At 33.4% G+C, this 17,617-nt stretch overlaps 1 protein-coding gene across 2 annotated transcripts; it reads right to left on the bottom strand.

Annotated features, from left to right (window-relative positions):
• Positions 1 to 3,285: 3,285 nt before the first annotated feature.
• LOC132720117 (uncharacterized) lies at positions 3,286 to 9,252 on the bottom strand. Of its 2 annotated transcripts, XM_060704112.1 has the most exons (4): positions 9,058 to 9,251; positions 7,385 to 7,488; positions 6,254 to 6,360; positions 3,286 to 4,669 (listed from the first exon to the last, which is right to left on the bottom strand). In XM_060704112.1, the coding sequence occupies exons 3-4, from the start codon at positions 6,348 to 6,350 to the stop codon at positions 3,324 to 3,326; spliced, it is 1,443 nt and encodes a 480-aa protein (XP_060560095.1). In that variant the 5' UTR covers positions 6,351 to 6,360; positions 7,385 to 7,488; positions 9,058 to 9,251; the 3' UTR covers positions 3,286 to 3,323. The 2 variants fall into 2 exon arrangements, with proteins under 2 accessions (XP_060560095.1, XP_060560094.1); XM_060704111.1 differs by lacking the exon at positions 7,385 to 7,488 and having other exon boundaries at positions 9,058 to 9,252.
• Between the last annotated feature and the right edge of the window lie 8,365 nt (positions 9,253 to 17,617).

Raw genomic sequence — 17,617 nt, 5'->3', positions numbered from 1 at the left:
CATTCACAACGTGCATTGACCAAGACAGTTGTAACTTTTAACATACGATTGCGTTTCATCAATGAGTGGTACAGGGGTTCGTCTTAACATCATGTTAAAGTTAAATATACCAATTCACTGTTGCCATATTTCATTTCAATAGAAAGCATACGTCGGTCAGAGATTATTTTTCTAGTAACTGTGAATTCTTAAACTATGTTCCTAAATGGTCCTTATCATTGATACTGTTTAAAGAATCATACCAAATGCGCTGGTGTTTCAATAATCATCTTGCTCTAACGTTAATAATGTTTATACTTTAAAACCATGTACTTTCAATTTACGAAAAGTTAAATATTAACATTAAGATACCTTTTCGGGAAACAAAATTTATGTTTTATGTAAATTAAACATTGTCGATTCCTATATATTGTCTCTTTTGTCTTTCTCGCGTAACAGATTATCTTATTTTTTTTTTCAGAAAAAAAAGTCAAAAACAATTTGTTCAAAGTAATGTTTGAGGAACATCGGCGAAACAAGTGGGCGACCTTAAAATTGAAAATCTCACTTTCTGATTGAAATGTCTAGACAAACTTGTCGAAAATAATCTTACACATGGACTACTTATCGTTTCCCCGGATAAGTTGGAGGATAAATTCAAACACAATCATTTAAGGAATTTATTTTACAGTCTAGGTAATATGACGGTTCTAGGAATATTTTATCTCAATAGAAGTGTAAAAATGTATTCTTTGCTTGACATAATAGAATTCTTGGCTAAAACCATGTGTCAGGTACACGTTGAACGGTAATACAGGACGAACTTCAGCTCAAAAACATTTTCTTCATCTACGTTTTTAGAATACGACTTTGTACATAAACACATTAATATTTGGAATCATCAATAAGATTAGAATTTAATACAATACGGGAATCATTTATTTTGACGAGTATATGACAGACAAACTATATTGGACGACCTGTCGAATTTGGACAAACTATATTGAACGAGCTTTCAGTCCAGTTAAACTGTATTATAACATCAGTCCGGAAAATCTACACTGAATGAGCTGTCATTGGAGTCCAGACAGACTATACAGGACAAACTATTAACTGAGTTTGGAATACTTTATTGGACGAGCTGTCACTTAAGTCCAGACAAAATATATATTGGACAAGCTGTCATTTGACTCCGGACAAACTTCATCGGACGAGTTGTTTGTAAATTGACTCTAGACAAACTATATCGGACGACCTGTTTGTAACTTGACCCCAGACAAACTATATTGGACGACCTGTTTGTAACTTGACCCCAGACAAACTATATTGGACGAGCTGTTTCTTGTCTCCGGACAAACCATATCGCACGACCTGTTTGTAACTTGACCCCAGACAAACTATATTGGACGAGCTGTTTCTTGTCTCCGGACAAACCATATCGCACGGCCTGTTTGTAACTTGACCCCAGACAAACTGTATTGGATGAGCTGTTTCTTGTCTCCGGACAAACCATATCGCACGACCTGTTTGTAACTTGACCCAAGACAAACTATATTGGACGAGCTGTTATTTTGACTACGGACAAACTATATTAGACGAGCTGTTAATTGTCCCCGGACAAAGTATATCGGACAAGCTGTTTGTAACTTGACCACAGATAAACTATATTGGACCAGCTGTTACTTGTCTCCGGGCAAACTATATCGGACGAGCTGTTTTTGACTCCGGACAAACTATATCAGACGAGCTGTTTGAAACTTGACTCCCAACAAAATATATATTTAATGACCTACCACTTGAGCAGAACATGATTTAATTAATTTATTTTGTATTCTTCAAAACACTTTTAAACATCTTTTTATTTATTACAGTCTCATTTTTATAAATTTAACCTTTTAGTACAGGAACAAATATTAAATAAATGTTGTTAGTATCCATGCTTGTATAAAATAACTTAAGTTATTAAGTTAAGCTATTTTATACAAGCATGGATACTTTTACAGATACGTCATTTAAGTTAACATTTCATGAGAAACTGTCACACGGACCTTGAAGTTACACAAAAAAGATGAAAGATATATTTATATATTATCAAAACAAAATATGATAGAATATCAATCGCTTGTTTCAACGATGACTTGCTTTAAACGTTCATCTTTTTTTGTGCAACTTCAAGGTCCGTGTGACAGTTTCTCATGAAACGTTAACTTAAATGACGTATCTATAAAATTGTGTGAGGTAGACTTCATTGACGTCACTACGTCTTTTCAAATACGGCACCGTTTTTTTTTCTTCTTCTTCTTCTTTTCATTTGACATGATTTACATCTCAGCAGGTTTCTAGACTATTCCGAACATATCCATTTTATGAACATCTGTTTCATCGTCCGGGTGTTACAAGTCCTACTTTACAACATACAGCATTTACACCAGATCATTCATTTATAATGCTTTTTGCTGCTTTTATAGGAAACGCATAAAACAAACACATACAGCTTCAGAACGAAATTAGAGCTAACTTGTACATGTTCAGCAAAATATTAAACCAATTGACTGCAATGGCGTTTTGGTATGGATAATATTATAAATAATTATAATAATTTCTAAAGCTTCTATATGTACGTGACACCAAAACTTCATTTGTTTACGCGGAAATTATCCTATCTAGTTTCAAATTTTTTCTAACACTTCTCAAATATCAAATTTACAAAATATAATTCATATAATTTATTTTCAAAGACGATATTCTATGTACCGATTTAAAATACAAAATAAATTTGAAATTGTAAAGATGCACATATAACACGCTATCAACTTTTTCAAGTGAAATGATATTTTACCATCACAATGGACAGCGGAAGACAATCAGCACGATTTGCAAATTTTTGCACGAGGATCACGGGCAAGGACGAATTAATGCCTAATTTCAGTTTAATGTAATATAAGTTGAGCGTCCATTCCAGAGATAAAAAATGTAAAAATTGTGCTTTCATTATAAAAAAGATATATTATTTCTAAATAATATATTTGATGAAGTGGACATTTACAAGTTTTTATTGTGACCAATACTATTACAGAAAAAGATTATTGTGACCAATACTATTACAGAAAAAGATTATTGTGACCAATACTATTACAGAAAAAGATTATTGTGACCAATACTATTACAGAAAAAGATTATTGTGACCAATACTATTACAGAAAAAGATTATTGTGACCAATACTATAACAGAAAAAGATTATTGTGACCAATACTATTACAGAAAAAGATCGCTTCCATTTCTTAATATAATAAAATGACAAAATAAATATGTTACATGTGTTTCAAAACATTTTTTTTTCATTTCATTTCTTCAACAAAGTAGATCTAGGATTTGAAACACGGTATGGTCTCGCATTCGTATCGGAATAATAAAGCGGTACATTTTTATACGAGTCACTTACAAGTACTTTAGGTTTGTCCATTGGAGTGTCTTTAATGTCAATTCTTTTTAGAATGCTGTCAGTTTCACCATATATAATACGTTTCGGGGCAATCTGCTTTATATTTATATGAAACTGCTTTTTATAATTATCCGAGTTCATCCAGAAATGGTGCCATCGATGTCGTAAAAATGAAAACCGTTTATCCTTCCTAACCATACCCCTCCTTCTCATTTCTATGCAAACTCTTTTGGTTATAAATGGCTGTTCCGCAAAATTACTGCAAGTTCTTTTGAATGACCTTTTACGGTTACGTACATCTATCTGATCTGTGAAATAATGAGTATTAGGCACATAAATAGCATCGTCATGGATCTCCGGTAGTACACCCCTATAGAAATATGGCGAATTACTCGTGAATTCAGTTTTCGTTCTATTTTCGTCATTTTCCTCAATGTTGTTATACCTAATAAAATTCCTTGTAACAAAGCCCGGACCAGTTCCGTCGGTCGTATCATCATATTTAAGTGTATCTTTAATTTGATAAACCATTTGTTTAAAAAACGGATGTTTCGGTCTACAAAACATTATGGCATTGTTCATGAAGATTTGATTGTCATAAATAAGCACGTTATGCTCAAATGGTTCGGTCGGAATGACGCATGCGTACTTCCTTGTCACGTTGTCTAACGGTCTTAAAGGTTCCACATCTAAGTCAATGTAGGCGCCTCCGAATTCATATAAGACAACATAGCGGAGGAAATCACCTTTGCTAATACTTTTGTTAAAAGAGTCCCAGTCATTTAGCAGCTCAGGGTACTTGTCTTTAATCAGTTTGCGCGCTGAATCATCAGTCCAAAAGTAGTACGTCCATGTTGGATTCATCTCATACATCATCTTCGCATATCTGGCGTATTTAAGTGGCAGACTTTCCGATCTAAACGTCTGATGGATTACATGCGGAATTCTCGGCTGTTGTCCAACCGTCGTTGGAAAATCCGAAACCGCGGCTGGTTGAAATGGCGGATATTTCAAGTGAGGAAATATATCCTTTAAATATAACGGTTTATTCTTTTCGCTATTATTTCTGTTGTTCAAAACTGTAAGATTTGGTAACAGAAATGTGGAGTTTGCCGTGTAGACTAGAGCTCTATATTTAAGGCTTGAACTAGGAGTCCATAACGCGTTGCTGGATTGATTAGCCTCAAAATAATCAGACCTTTCCCCTATTATCGACTGAATATCAGAATCTTTCTCCTCAACGTGTCCTTAAAAGTAAAAAAGAAAAATGAATTTAATATTTATATCTTTTACCATAATGAAGACGTATTCATTTATTCATTTAGTTGACGCAAAGTTCGGTTGAAGAATCAGTTTGCAACAGTATTCAGTGAGCTTTTCATTATTCATCTAAGACATAAGGGTGGGGCCAGCATTACACAAATTGCGCATACGCGAGAAAAGAAAAACAAAACCGATCAAAACACAGGGCAATCAATGGCAAAGTAATCATGTAATTACCGGCGGGCAGTTTCATAAGAAATTCTTGAATTCTGACCAATGCTCACAAGTTTGTTCTAAAAAATGTTAGCAGTCTTTAGATCAATACTCTTCGGGCCAAAAAAGCGTGTCTCTGGCGAGTTATATACTATCCTGAAGTGTATTACTGACTTTATGGAGCCGACTCTACACTTGATTCCATTATTTAAGGGGAGCGGTGGCCTAGTGGTTAAAGTGTCTGCCTCTCAACCCAGAGTTCATGGTTTCGAGCCCTACTCGGGTCACGACAATGATTCTTCTTTATGACACCAGTACTGGCTGGTTCCAGGAATTAAGCGGATTCAAAAGTGCTTAATGTTCCAAGAACTTGTTTCTTAATCGAGCTTAAATAAATATGTTTAAACCAATTCCATTATATAGAAATAATCCGTCAATTGTATTATTTTACTGCACCACTCAAACCATAAATTGTCACGTGATATAGGCACCGTGTATTTAGGTAAATTTACCCACTAAACACTATATATAAGTTTCCTCACACGGTACGATTAACTAGTTCCTAATCTATGAAACGAAACTACAATGGTAATTAGCAAGTGACGATTATGCTACCTTAATCACAGACACTAATCCACCGAAGTCTTCTTTCATAAAAAGTAAAATGTAGTGTTGATGATGCAGTAATATATTTCAATAATTGTTAACTGGTATTAGATATACTTGTTCGTTGCTGCAACTTTTGTATGCTAAAGAAATATTGAGAACAAAGAAAGAAATACAATATTTTTCAAAGAAGTCATCTGGTCAGCTGGAATCATGGGCCTGTCAGAATACAATTAAAGTTTATGAAGGGAAACAAATCCTGGTATATCTTGGTCATTAGCTTCCCCTTTTACGTTTCCGGAATTTTCGGTTGTCTTCCAAACATAAAATATACACAATTACTTTGAAGCGTTCATAAAAATAGGGTGTTTAACAACGTCCATAATTCCAACATACAAATCGGAAGCATGTTCCTTTTGTATGAAAAGTCAATGACCTGATACTCGATCTATTTAATGTACATAGAGTAGGAATTGTGGTAATTTATCCAAAATCTATTATTTTAATAAAAAATTGAGGGGCGTCTCTGGTCAAGCGGTTAAGATCGTTGACTTTAAACCATTTGTGCCCTATTACTGTGGGTCCGAATCCAGCCACGGACTTTGGATTTCCTCATGTAAAGAAACTGTCAAGCAGTTCGTCGTGCTCTGAAATAATGCACGGGGTCATGAGGTCTTCTTCGATCAGAAAAACTGAAATGACCTGCAATCGTAAAACTCAAACAAAGATAAATTAGAAAATTGACTCACCAAATTCTCTCCAAACGGTCTCCAGGACAACGAGTATCATGATTGCCAATACGCAGATACAGTACAAAGTAAACACCTTTCTTCTTTGACTTTGCATTGCTGATTTTCTACAATATCCATTTAAAAAAATGTAACACATGAAACATTATAAATTCATTGATCTAACAAGAACAGTTTTCTATTTTTACCCGTCATCCAAAATCAATACACTGTCATTAGAATACACACACGCGCGTTAACTTAACATTTCAATCAGCAGCACGTGGTTTCCATTATACATGTATTATAAAACCGTTAATTGATCAGTGTATCATATATGAGCCGCGTCACGACAAAACCAACATAGTGCGTTTGCGACCAGCATGGATCCAGACCAGCCTGCGCATTCGGGCAGTCTGATCAGGATCCATGCTGTTCGCTGTCAGTTTCTCTACTTGTAATAGAGTTGGTAAGCGAACAGCATGGATCCTGATCAGACTGCGCGGATGCGCAGGCTGGTCTGGATCCATGCTGGTCGCAAACCCATTATGTTGGTTTTGTCGTGACACGGCTCATATGTTTTCATACCTTTACAATAATTGTAGCATACATGTTGGACTTTAATACAGAATTTATTGAACGAGACTAAAATTATATCATACGAGCCTCTGGTGAGCCTATTTGAATATTTTATTTAACGAGTTCAATAAATTGAGTAATGAACTTACACGAATTTAATATTTAGCGCGTCAAAATAATTTTATAATACTGCACGTTTGTAACGTCATTTTTCATTGGATAATCGTGACGTTTATATAGTTTTATATACACGGCTGCTGTCGATTCATGAAGAAATCTTATTTTTTTTTCTCTAAAAATGATGCTTGCTGTATTATAAATTCGTTATAAAGATTGTTGACAGGTTATACGGCCGTATATAAACGGCTCGGGTTATATTTACAAATAGCCGTTTATATAGCGCCATATAACCTGTCAACGATCTTTATAACTAATAATATATACGGCCGTGCAATACCATTTTTTACAGAGTCGCAAATGTGGCACGGGTATCTAATAAATACAAGTTCTTATACAAAATCAGGAGATCAGTCACATATTTATTATCTGTCAAAATGTAAAAATACAACTTACTGGTATGTAATAACAGGGCTATTTTCTTTACTTAGCAAGGTTGCCTCAACTGTTTTCTTTTAAGCAATCTGATGACCAGGGTACGATAAAAGCGGTGTCACCATCTGCAATAAATCGATGTCAGTTTGAAAATGACCGGCCAGGCAATCAAATTACAAGTTCTTTTACGTGATTAATTTACATTTTGGATGAATACCGAAAGAAACATATCAATTGGATCAAGCGATCATACTGTTTGCATTACAAACGTTAGATATTCACCTATGGCAGCTAGCAAGTTCACTTAACTAACATAAACTTGAACTTGAATCTTTCATTGTAGGTTGGTTAAGGACACAGATTCAAAGCAACGTGGGGTGACATTCTTTAGCAATATCAGTATTTTTGGCTACTTGTATTCGAGTCGTACTTGGACCGACATGTGTATTGATGCATAAGTTTCTTTTTAATTATCAGTATTTTCCTATTGTCTTTGTTTCTTTTATTTACATTTTGTCTTCAATAACCATTAAATCATTATACTGATTTTGACATATTACACCAATACAGAATCATTTTCTAGTTTGGTTTCACTTGCAGTGTCGGTGCCGCTGTCAACGTCGCACATGTACAGATTTACAATCGTTAAAAGGCGGCACTTGGCCCGTTTCGTCAATCCAATCAACTGCTAAATATATGTAAATTTATTTATTGTTTGTTTATAGTATAGAGGGGTATATTTCCCGTTATTTTTCAATTATTTGCTTACATTTTTCAATTATTTGTAGCAGGACAGCCTATCATTACATTTTACTGATATAATCTTATTTTCAGAATAATATCTAAACAATGAATATTTTTCCTTAGCCTTATTTATACATTTAGTATCTTTTCAAACTATAGTAACAGTAAGCATATATAACTTAATGCATTATTTCATGATATTCATGCTATTCATATCTTATGTAAGGTTTTTATCCAATAGAGGGTTGTTCATTAAATTTAACTTAATACACTTCAATACATTTTAAAGCAGAATATTGATTCTCGATATTGTTAACTTAATATTTTGTAACATTCCTCTTTTTGTTACTTATTTTCAAGTCATGCCTTTTTCATGAATTGTGTGATTGCAGAGAGAAGTGGCTATATAAGCCAGTATTTTCGGTCATTTCATTGCCTTGTCTACATATGCAAAAGGTAGCGTATACCTATTATCGCCTGACTTGGTCATTTATCTCTATTTTCCCTATGAAGTTCTTTATGTAACTTATATTTTATTTCGTGACATTTTAAGAAATCAATTGAATATTTTGACATAGAAACATATTATCTTAAATCTATTTTGCAATAAAACTGCTGAACTCTGAAATGCCTATGTTCTTCATATTTGAATTTTCAATTTAATCTTCAATGAACCTGGGTAAATAACTAGGACGTTAATTGTAATCACTGTGTGTCCGTTTGTCAATCTCCTATGATCTAACTAATTGTACTGTGCGTTGAGATATTGTGGGCAGTAGAAGAGATATTCCACCCCAGAACAAATATATCCCAGAATCTAGCTATATGGCACGTCAAAATAGTTTGGCTATTTCGTGTAAGTGTAGCATATACACGTCACAATAAACTTCTACCTTTTGATAACTAAATGACTTTTTTGAAGAATATTTATACATAGTGTACACACTTACCTTTGTTCCATAAACATTAATCGTAACTCATATCCGTGCACTATAAAAAATATTGCGTAGCTCGCCAAGAGCATAAATATTGCATATATAACGCAGATCAAATCAAATATATTTTATCAAGTTTACAAATTTGTCAAATGCGTGTTTACACCTATTGATGAGGGTAAATAAACCGAGCTATTTCAAGTCACGCCAAACTGAACACACACACACACATTGACTTGATTTCGGGTGAATGTGTCATACATGATTATGTTAAGCGCATGTTAAATTCACTGGTTACTTTGTACAGTAAAATCCTACTCAAGACCATCCCGCTGTAGAGACCATTTTTTAAGAGAACGGAATTTTCTGTTCTTTATGCCATTGGTTACATAATTCAGAATTAAGCCCACCCCGCTTATCCACTTTTAATAGTACCAGATTCAGTCCCAATTCTTTGTTTTATTCTTTATTTGACCCTACTATTGAGATCACTGATAATAAAGTCAACACCTACCTAATTCTTAAATTTGTTGTTATCATCTGCTTGAATGCTCTTAGGTATGACACTTGATATCCCAAGATGCCAAAAACTGTTAATTATTGGGGTTTTTTTTTGTAATGAAGAGTGGTTTAATATTGCTTTCAGCATATTTATTTTGTGAAGATTTAATTTCTTATTTTATAGCTGAATAGTGTACATTATTATATAGTAAAATCATATAATAGATTTAAAATCAGACCAAAAAGAATTTAATGTCAAATTTCTTCAGAAATATGTTTTCCTCTTATCAGATTAAATATTATAACACACTTTTATATTGTATTTGCAGGTTAAGATACATATTGTTTGTTCATACAAAATGACTAAAATAGACCATGCAAGCTATGATAAGAATATTCACAATTAAGACCATCCTACAATTAAGATTACTTTCTTTCAGTCCCAATGGTGGTCTTAATTGAGAGTTTTTACTGTACATGTAATTTTGGATAACGCACAATGTATGGTTCGATAAAGTTAAACAATGACTTTATGTACATGTAATCATAAAAAATGACCTACATGTACAGTCACAATTAATAGAAGTGTATACTTGCTGAGATCTAAGGCATTTTAAAAGTTGCAAAATTCAAAAAGTCTATTTTTTGGTCTATATCCAATATTTAAATTGTAAAACTCTAATTTTATGTTGTATACTATAATATTTATTTAATGAAAACCTAAATGTACTGTAACCTGAGACAATATGAAAGAGTAGTCCTGAAAAGGGTTGTTGGTGCCAGCAAAAGGCCTGTCGTTCAAGCCGTCTAACCGTGCTAGGGGCTCGCGCACACTAGCACACCATCCTCGTCGACCCGAAGCCTACTTTGTAGGGCCACTCCCCTCGGCTTAGTCAGGACATCGGCAGCTGGTCCGCAGCACAAGTTCCGATCTTTTTCGCCGTCCCCAGTCTTCAAATCTTCTGCCGATGCTTTATCAGAAATTCGCGCTTAGTTTATAGGCTGGGCTTAATATGTTAAGTGTTCTATCCCATGATTCAAATTATCGAATAAATATTTTTCAGTATGACTACAATAAATATATATAATTATACAATATATATTTTCAAATATAGAACATATATATAGAAAATTATCGCATACAAATATTTTTATGTTGGACAAGTATTCAGTAGGATTGAATAAATATTTTATGGTATACAATATAAAATTAGAGTTGGATATAGACCAAAAATATATTAATTGAATTTTGCAACGTTTAACATGCCATAAGGAATGATACAATTTATGCATTACCAATCTTCTTTACTATTCCTTACAATGGCATGCATACCTTTGAAATTTAGCATTCTTGTATTTATCCATATTGGACAAACTGAACATGTATTATTAAGAATGCAATCAACACACATGGGTTGTATCGATATCATTCAGATGTGAGCATGTTAACAAAATACATATAATTTTGGCGGATATTCCCCTCCATAGTAATCATCACACCTTTAAGATGCTTGCCTCTTTAATAAGACCTAACCACCTAAAAAAGTCAAGTTTTTCTGTCAGGAACAGTACATCAAATAAGATTTGTACGTCACAGACGAAGTTTTCGATGTTTTTAACATATTTTGTAATAAGATAAATTTTTCTCAAAGTTTAGTGGCATGTACCATCCTTTAAAAGCTAGCAGTATGTCAACGAGTTAAGTATTTTGGAAAGTTTTAGATTATAAAGTTGTACAGTGTAAATATTCATGTCAAATAGAATTTGCGGTTAAAATGCAATTTTGTGTACAAGACACTAATTAAATATGACACAATTAAATGTCGCATTCGTTTATTTTTTATCTGAGTATAAATAGCCTAAGTTAAGCCGTAGCAGTCACTTCTTTCATCGCTTTGATGTTGCCGATCATATCATTCTCTTTTATTCAACGACAAGTTTCTCATGGAACTTGAAACGTTTCATTACACGTAAGAGCCCGTTTATTTGCTTTAAATGTCTAAAATCGAGAGATTGGTACGGGTTCTTGCGATACCATAGCTGTTCTTAAAAATTTCGGAATTCAGTCTCCGTTTTAGGAAAATTCCACAAGAAGATTATCACACAATCTGATATACCTAAGGATTCCAGGTACCCTCCGCTAAATTTCCAGGGTATCTTAAAGTAACAGCAAGTTATCTACAACAATATTACTTAAATCGAGTAAATTGACGATATATGAAAAGTCACGTGATTTGGCTACCAGCAGAGGTGTTAAAATTTAATTGCAATACATTATTTGATAGCCATTGAAGTGATAATGTATATAGGACTTTCAAAAACAGTTATTATTCAGAGCGGGCGCTATGGTGCAGTGGTAACATTATCTGCCTACCAATCAAGGGGTCGTGAGTTCGATCCCCCGCTACTCCACTGAACGAATGACTAAAATGACTACAAGACAAACAAAACCAGAAGATGGAACGAAGACGGATTATCGACGAGGACTTATAGCAGAAGAACGGAGACGAGGACCAATAACAGAAGAACGTAGACGAGGACTGATAACAGAAGAACGGAAACACAAACTGATTTCAGTAGGACGGAGACGAAGACTGATAACAGGCGGGCGGAGACGAGAACTGATAACAGAAGAACGGATACGAAGATTGATAGCAGGAGGATGGAGACGAGGACTGATAACAGAAGGACGGAGACGAGAATTGATTACAAGACCAACGGAAACACGACCTGAGAACAAATGAACGGAAGCTAGGACTGATAACAGAAAAACGGAGGCGTCTACCGATAACAAAGGACGGAGACGAGCACTGCTAACAGGAGGACAGACACGAGGATCGATACACTTGACGGTAGATAACGTTATTGGACAAGGAATAATAACAGAAAAACGAGTTATAAGAACATACCGAAGACCATACAATAGTAACGGTAGACCTTCAAACGGCAAAAGACAGACAAAAAGGCACAACTGTATCTGACTGGCAAGCACAAAGACGCTGAAAGGAACACAAAACGGAAGATACGGACAACGAAACAGGAAACGAGAAATACATACAACATTTACGTAACAAATACGTAACTTACAACAACAATTACGTAACGTAAAATACGCTGAATTGAACCGTCAACAAGACGATAGATACGTATCATACGACAACATAAACATAAGGGAACATACAACAATAGTCCAATAGCAAAAAATAGCACAGGCAACATATGCTGAACGGAAAGTACAAAACATTACATGGGAAGACAGAAAACAACAAATTGCAGTAAACACAGAAGATAGCATTGAAAAGGACAGAAAGAAAATGACGATACTTGTCTGCAGATTGACCTTACGGGACATAACAAAACAGACGTGTATTTAAGTTTAAGAAATTTTTTATCGTTTTATAACATAAATATGATGCTCAAATGAAGATTTATCAATATTGTAATTTTCAAAAAGCATTATTACAAATTGATTTTCGTTAAAGTCTAAGCCAGTTTTTTTTTAAATTCAAAAATGAATGCATTAATTCTAACTTTAAATTATTATGTGAATAAATATTTGTTGTATTTAACATAATATTGCCTGTTTTGAAATTGTTTAAGAAGAATAATATATACCTATTATGCTATATAAAACTTCACTTAACTGTTTGTTGCATCCTTGATTACAGCATACAGGATATTCGTAAGCATTGGATTACACTATATACTAACAGTTTTCACTTTGCATATGTCATAAAAAAACTATGTATAATCCTAAAGGAATAACTTTGTATGTGTTTGCGATATTTATGTGACGAAATAAATTGCTTTATCTGTTATCTTTGGGCCCATTTATTACAATTTATTTTTAAAATCCTTTTTGGGCCCCTGAGGGTTTTTTTTGTCTAAAAGTGAGAAAAAATAAAGTATTTCGTGTTAAAATAACTTTGGCCATTTTACTGAAACGGGCTTTCCCAAAAAGAATAAGAAACTTTCAGAAAAAGGCACAGTCTTTTAAAATTCTGACAGTATACCCTTATATTGTTCAACGTCTATATTAAGTTAAATTACGCAAATTTTAATAGATTTAAATATCACATAAACTATTTTAACCGATTTAAACGGTATAATAACATTATGTTTTCCAAAATACCTTCTCAACTTGCTACTTTTTCAGAAACAGTTTTATCGTAATTTTTTCTTTTTGGCGAAAAATGTCACCGGGCATATAAAGGAAAATATTTGTTAAATAGTGAATTTCAAATAATTAAATTCAGCATATTGTTAAAGTTTTTATGGCCCTTGTACCTCTGCTGAATTTAGAGTTCAATATTGCAGATACAGGAAAAGGAAAGTACAATTTTAATCTTATAAATGTGTGGTTTATAAATGATTTAAAATTTTTATCACAATTTCGGACTTTCTTTTAAAAAAAATGTGTGTCTTACTACATGTATTATTACCATGTTATAATAGACTGCAAATAAAACATTATGCTTCACAAATTGAAAATAAATCTCTTTAGTTATTACACATATTTTTTACTCTATGGACTCCATACAACTGATACTTCGTCGAACACAATAAAACATAATATCATCATTTTTTGTGGGTTTTTTTTGCACATGTTTCATGCAAATGCGCACTGTATATTATTGCTTTTCTTTTTCTACTGACAATACGCTCCCTTCACAGCTCACTTTATATTCAAGAAAGTGAGCGATAGTGAAATATTCGACCTATCTAGAGTAGAGTGACAAAAACAACATAACTTACAAAAGCAACTGTTCTAGTTACAAGTTGCCAATAATTTATTCTCCGATGTTTGTTTGGTTTAGACATTGCTTGTTTTAACAACGATACCATGCAAAGATACACACAAATGTTAACAATTTTAAAGGAAACAGACAGTGTTTTGTTGAACTTCTCATTTGTTTTTTACAGCATTTTAAATGTCAGTTAAGCAAAGAAAAAATATTGACATAGTTTCTAAATATCTTTCATTTTATTTCATGTTTAGAGGCTTGACTTGATGAGTTTATGTTTAAATACATGGTCTCTTTGAATAGGTATAAGAAATTTTCCACCTATATGATATATGATACAGTTGAGAATCAATGAAGTGCATGGATAGATTTTTAGCTGTACGTTTGATTATTATCACCGCGTGTCTCAATGCACATGAACAATAATTTCTGGTTCAATATGTATTTTGATTTATTTGTTTGTTTGTTTGATTGATTGATTGATTGATTGATTGATTGATTGATTGATTGATTGATTGATTGATTGATTGATCGACTGATTGATTGAAAAGTTGATTAACTAGAGTATATTTATATCTCAAAGTCCCCTGGTCATCTTACGTGATCCCCTTAAATTATATATTTTACAAATAAATATAGTATGTGTACATCAAAAAATCGTGTTAATGTTTATCTACATATAGATGATCCCCTGCTCAATTTACGTGACCCCCTCATACATTTTCCATTATAAAAAAAGAGTATATTTACATCTAGATGATCCCCTGGTCATCTTACCTAATCCGTTATGAATATATGTTTTATAAGAACTTGAATGTTTATGCATCGTAAAGACCTCCTATTCATCTAAGGTAACCCCTCATATACGTGTATGTTCCATAACAACTAATGTGTATGTATATGTAAATGATCCTCTGCTCATCTTACATTATCCTCTCATACATCTTTTATAAAACCTAGAGTATATGTCATGTAGATGATCTCTTAGTCATCTTACGTGATATCCTCACATAGTTTAATATCGTGGTTAAATTATTAGGCATATGAATGAAAAAAACAACATTATTGTACGATTTATGTTCTGAATATTTTAAAATCTATTTCCATTTTTTAGACATACATATATATTTATAAGGAGGATCAAGCATAATTATGCACTATTTACAAGTGACATTTCCACTACACTATGGTCTTAGTTTAATCAAGGATGATAACGCTTTATTTTGAAATTCGTGCAAAATTTATAGGCTAAGTGTGATTCTATCCCATTATCGAATAAATATTTTTCAGTATACATTAAATATTTTTACTTATACAATACACATGTATATATTTTCAAATATAGAACATACATATAGAAAATTATCGCACACCTTCCGGTCCTACTCTGTCGTGTATTAATTGTTTATTGTTTCTAAAAAAATGTACTAAAATGTTGTACTCTTATATTGCGCAGGGTCTTTCAAATAGTAATTTGAAAGACCATGTATTGCGCGTTCCTCGCGGTTATTAAACGCCGTGATGGCGGTATACACGGAAGAGTACGGCCGTACGGTGATAATGGCATTATCCAATTTCATCATTAGTATTTTGTTAAAAATGGCTGTTTTCATTGAAAATTGCAATGAAACTGTAAACAAGGGCAACATTGTCGCAATATACGCCCGTCGCAGAAGCCTTTGAGAATGATGTGGGCATTACAGATATGTAGGAGATATGCTCTCGGCAATATCTTGAAAATATCCGGATATACTATCATCTCTAGTGATTTTTTTAATCTGAACTTTGACCCTATGTGTGACCTTGACCTTAGCCGCAGGGACCTAAATTTTGCGCGCGACACTCCGCCTCACAATAGTGAACATTTGTGCCAAGTCATATTGAAATCCCTCTATGTATGTAGAAGTTTTGCTCCGGACAAGCCTTTTGCAATGACCTCTAAGTGTGACCTTGATCTTTGACCTATAGACTTGGTTCATGCACGGGACACTGCTTCTTATAGTGGTGAACATTTGTATGAAGTTTCATTTTAATCTCTCCGTATGTGTAGGAGATATGCTCTGGACAAAATCTCTATATTTTATCATCTTTAGTGACCTTGGCAATCATCTTTAGTGACCTTGACCTTGCATATATTAATCTAAATTACATGTTTCACACAAGTAGTCATGATAATGACCATTTGTGTTTCAATCCCTCAATAAATGATGACTAAATGGTCCCAATACACATTTTCATATTTTTATCTGAACTTTGACCCCTATGTATGACCTCTACTTGGGCCGCAGGGACCTAAATTTTGTGCGCGAAAAATATAGGAAATATACTCCGGACAAAAAGTGGACGCCGCCCACTCATCCCCTCTCTGGCACCCCTTGATGTATCAATTTGATAGGGGATGGCGTCGAAAAAGTGATTTTTTAACACCATTTCTAAACAAAACAAAGTGTTTGGGGTCTAAATAGGGCATGAGGCCTCAAAAAGGGAGTGAAAAGGCGTGAACAGACTTCTATATGAAGTAATGGGTTAATGTCTTTAATACACTTGATACTCCTTAGCTGTATATCCAATAAGTTCTACTTTGATATTTATGTTGTTGAAATTCATGTCTCCATACTGTAAAAGTACAGTTACTTATATAAAGTTGCTTTGCTAAGTATATGCAAACTTACAAAGTTCACTAGATCTACTGTAGAATCAAGTTTCTCCGAATAAAATTGTTTTTGTGTACATGTGTTTTTTTTAACGTTATTTTTCTGAATATTCAACATGTATTGGTTTTCTCATGTGTTCTTTTGTCCAAGTACATGTATAAATCAAATCGGTAAGTAAATAACTAAGCTACGACAATTTAAGCAAATTTCAATAGTTTGACCTTGACAGTTAATAATGATTGGTTAATGTAATTTCAGAATAATGTCGCTTTTGTCGTGTTTTAAAGTTTTTTGTCCAAGGTATGAACCACATATGTAAGTAAATAGCTATGGCTAATTGTTATTTGATCAACGTCAAATTAAGGTGAAGGTCAACTTAAGACTGGTGTGCACATTTATTGCAGTTTAAGCCAATTATAGCAAAAACAAGATTGCATTTGTGAAAGATGCTATGCCACCGCATTAATACAACACTATATAGTAATAGTTTCTATACAATTGAAGATTGCCATAATGCATAGATTACTGACCTATCAAATTGTTATTATCAGATAAGTACCTTTAGACAAGAAGATCTTTAATGTTTTACTTTATGATATAGTGACTGAAAAATCATGACCCCCGGGGCAAGGCCAATTTTGACCCCCGGGCTATAATTTGAACAATCTTGCTAGA

This window comes from Ruditapes philippinarum, unplaced genomic scaffold (assembly GCF_026571515.1).
Source record: "Ruditapes philippinarum isolate M1 unplaced genomic scaffold, ASM2657151v2 ctg4191_1_1_1_1, whole genome shotgun sequence".
NCBI classification, from domain to species: domain Eukaryota; kingdom Metazoa; phylum Mollusca; class Bivalvia; order Venerida; family Veneridae; genus Ruditapes; species Ruditapes philippinarum.
The sequence above is the reverse complement of the archived record's forward strand: the minus strand, read 5'-3'. Positions and strand labels throughout refer to the sequence as shown.